Source organism: Haliaeetus leucocephalus, unplaced genomic scaffold, assembly GCF_000737465.1.
Source record: "Haliaeetus leucocephalus isolate CR32 unplaced genomic scaffold, Haliaeetus_leucocephalus-4.0 Scaffold164, whole genome shotgun sequence".
Lineage (NCBI taxonomy): Eukaryota > Metazoa > Chordata > Aves > Accipitriformes > Accipitridae > Haliaeetus > Haliaeetus leucocephalus.
The window spans coordinates 1,235,963-1,239,468 of NW_010972600.1; the positions used below are offsets into that span (position 1 = coordinate 1,235,963).

General features: G+C 69.2%; 2 protein-coding genes across 2 annotated transcripts in view; both read left to right on the forward strand.

Annotated features, from left to right (window-relative positions):
- LOC104829177 (survival motor neuron protein-like) overlaps window positions 1-718 on the forward strand; it is a 1,287-nt gene extending 569 nt beyond the window's left edge. Inside the window, exons 2-3 of the mRNA XM_010563287.1 lie at window positions 85-273; window positions 374-718. Of these exons, the coding sequence (XP_010561589.1) occupies window positions 127-273; window positions 374-718 (492 nt within the window). The 5' untranslated portion in view covers window positions 85-126. The remainder of the gene's footprint in view (window positions 1-84; window positions 274-373) is intronic.
- Window positions 719-2,037: 1,319 nt separating this feature from the next.
- LOC104829178 (cocaine- and amphetamine-regulated transcript protein-like) lies at window positions 2,038-3,113 on the forward strand. The gene is made up of 3 exons (XM_010563288.1): window positions 2,038-2,169; window positions 2,779-2,862; window positions 3,006-3,113. Exons 1-3 carry the CDS (start codon window positions 2,038-2,040, stop codon window positions 3,111-3,113), a joined length of 324 nt encoding a protein of 107 aa, XP_010561590.1.
- The last annotated feature ends 393 nt before the right edge of the window (window positions 3,114-3,506 follow it).

Below are 3,506 nucleotides of genomic sequence, written 5' to 3' on the forward strand. Positions count from 1 at the left end.
GCCGGTGTCCGGGATGGGACCGGGATGTTCCGCGGGTGCCCGTGTCCCCGTCCCGCTCCGTGACGTCGCCTTTGCTGCCCGCAGGGTCCCGACCCCGGGACGAGGGGTTCGTCCTCGGGGAAGGCGATGATGCCGGGGGCTGCCCCGTTCTGCTGCCCCCGCACCTCCCTCCCCCGGGACCCCCCGGGCGAGGGGTCGGACGGTGACTCCGAGACCCCCACCTCGAGCGTGATCCCCAGCGAGGAGGAGGAGGAGGAGGAGGAAGGCCACCAGGTGAGCAAGCCGTGTACCCAAACCCCCTGGGATTTGGGGTCCACGCTGTCCCCCTGTGACCCCAGCACCTGACACCCCCTCCCCCCAAATCTCCCTGCAGTGGAGGGTGGGCGACGCCTGCGTCACCACCTGGGCAGGGGACGGGCGGTTGTACCCTGCCCACCTGCGGGCGCTGGACCCCGCCGCCGGCACGTGCTTGGTGGAATTTGACGGCTACGGCAACACCGAGGAGCAGGCGCTGGCCGATCTCTTGTCCCCCCGCCCCGGGGCCTGGGGGTCCCCTGACACCCCGGGGGGTGAGGGTCCCCCCTCATCGTGGGAGCCACCCCCAAGCATGAGGAGGAGGAAGGGCAAGCGGGTGCCCTGCTCCCCCCAGCCCCCTGAGGTGAGTGCCCACCATCCCCCCAGCCTTGGGGCACCCCGTGCCCCCCCTGTATCTCCCTAAGGGGGCTGTGGGTGCTGCTGGTAGGTGATGCCCCCACCATGGCCCCCAGCCCCGCTGCACGCCCTGCAGGAGGAAGAGGAGGAGGAGAGCGCCTTGGCCGCGATGCTGATGGCCTGGTACATGAGTGGGTACCACACCGGCTTCTACGTGGTACGTTGGGGGGGGTGAATGGGATGGGCGGGGGGGGGAAGGAGAGGGTGTCTCCCCCTGACTCCCCCACTCTTCTGTGCCTCAGGGCCTCCAGGAAGGCCGGGCAGAGGCTGCCAAGCCCCCCCTGAGACCAGGCCGCAGGCAGAAGCCCCCACGCAGCTAGGAGGGCAGGTGGGTTTGAGGACGCTCCGGCACCGGGACCCCCCTCCCTGTGCTCCCAGCAGGGCCCTGCTCTCCCATCACCACCCTGCTCGGGGTGGAGGGGAGGCACGGGGGACCTGGGAGGGCTGCGGGACAGCGGGGGGCCCCACAGTGATGCTGGGGGACCCCATGGGGACACTGGGGGACTTGGTGTGGCTGTGGGACATGGGAATGAGGGGGCTGGGATACCCCATCACCCATTCCCTGCCGCTCACCCGTGTCCGCTCTCCTCCAGCTGGATCCTGTGCCCTGCCAGAGGGGCAGCCGTCGGGCAACACCGCGCTCCTGCTCTCCCCTCACTTGTGGAGGGGTCCCCCCCACGGGGGTCCTGGCTGCAGGGATGGGGGGGAGCAGCCTTTCTCCTCCCTGGCTGGCTCTGCATCAGAGCCCTGGCCCAGGGGGGGCTGCAGCACCCACTTTGTGTCCCCCACCCCCCGTTCCCTCCTTTGGAATAAAGCTGTTTGTGAGACCCGTGTGCCAGCCTGTCTGTGCCGTCCCCGGAGGGACCCTGGGCTCTGCCAGCGCCGCGCCGGCGGGTGAGACGCACCGGGATGAGCCACGCCACAGCCGTGTTTGCTCAGGGAATTGGCAGAGTGGCCTCTGCCTCGCTGCGGGGCTGGGGGGGCTCAGCCCCGGCGGGGGATTCTGCGCCCGCCGGCTCTTGGGCTGCTCTGGCTGGACGTGGCACTGACGTACATCCCGATGGCTCCTTGCCACCGGCTCGGGGCACGTGTGTCCCAGGGGATACATCTCCCGGGAACATGTGTCCCCCATCCAGCTTGATGACAGCATCAAGGTTTGGGGGGACACACACGCACCCGCTAAGCGCCTGCTCCCCATCTGCGTCAGCAGGTGTTTGCCCACGCCGGTGACTGTCGGTGGCTGCGGTGGGGTGGCAGAGGGGGTTATAAAGCCAGCTGAGTCGGGCGCATCTGGGAGCATCCGGAGAAGCATCTGGCACCGGGAGCATGGAAAGCGCCTGGCTCTGCCTGCTCTGCCTGGCCAGCTCTGGCCTCATCCTGCTGGGCTCCACAGAGCCAGTGCTGGGGCTCCAGCCGGGCAAGAGCCTGCCCGGGCAGAGCCAGGAGGAGACGGAGCTGGTAAGAGGCTGGGGAGTGGTGTCTGGGGGGGGACAGGACCCCCAGCAGCCCCCATGTGGCTCTGGGGCACCTTGGGGTACTCATGCTCCCATTGCCCCAGTTTGGGGGCTGGTTCTGGCCATGCTGGGGCATTGGGGAGGGGGAGACCAAGACCTCGCCACTGGTTTTCTGCTGCTGCTCTTGAGCACTTATGGGGGGGATCCTCGAAGCAGCTCCCCCGGGGGCAGCGGGGCCATCCCATGGCATGTGGCAATTTGTAGCTTTTTCCTGGTTTTCCCTCCACATCCTGCCCCGACGGGCTGCCCTGGCTCAAGTGTGGTGAAGGGAGATGCTGTGCCGGGTGGGAGAAGGTGGTGGGTGCCAGGGAGGGGACATGGGGCTGCACCCAGGGGGCGTGGGATGCACCCTACCACTCCGAGACCCCTGATCCTGCCCCAGCCGTGATTCCTCCCCCTGGCAGGGACTGAGCCTGAGCCAGGCGCAGGGGGTCTGGAGTGGTGATTGTACCCCAGGGTGCAACCTGTGGGACTGGGTGCTCTTCATGGGTGGGACAGGATCTGGCACTGGTATCCTGGGGGGCTTGGGGTGACAGGGTGCTGTCTGCGGCAGGTCGAGGCGCTGCAGGAGGTGCTGGAGAAGCTCGGGAGCAGGGAGCTGCCGGCGGTGGAGAAGAGGCTGAGCTGGGTGCCCTTGGTACGGCCGGGGTGGGGGGTGCTCAGCCCTGGGTGCTCAGGCTGGCACCGGAGCTGGACCCTTTGGGTGCTGGTCGTGGGGGGTCCAGCCCTGGGGGGGTCTGGGCTGGCCGAGCTCCAGGGCTGACGGGTGCTGTCCTGCAGTGCGAGCCTGGGGACCCCTGCGCGGTGCGGAGGGGGGCACGCATCGGGAAGCTCTGCAGCTGCCCCCGCGGCACCGCCTGCAACTTGTTCATCCTCAAGTGCTCCTAAGGGATCGAGGACACCGGGAACACCACCAGCCGCCGGGATGCTGCTGGCCCAGGCTGTGCCCCATGCAGCGGAGGGGCAGCCGTGGGCCCCTGGCCCCCTCCCCGCACCGGGACATGCCTGGATGTGCCTGTACAGCACCCTTGGGTGCCCTGGCCCATGGGGCTGTGGGTGTCCAGGGCCAGAGTCACATTAAACGACTTGGATTCACGCCTGCTGCCTGCTTCTTGGGGGATTCTGGGGGGCCAGCACCCTTCTGCTGCTGGGCACGGGTCCTGGGGTGCGGGGGGGGGGGGGTGGGTGGGGTCCCATCCTGCTGCAGGCCTGTGTGGGGCATCCGAGGCTGGGGGGGGATGCATGGCGGGGGGGCGGGGGGGGCCCGGCATTGGCGGGGGG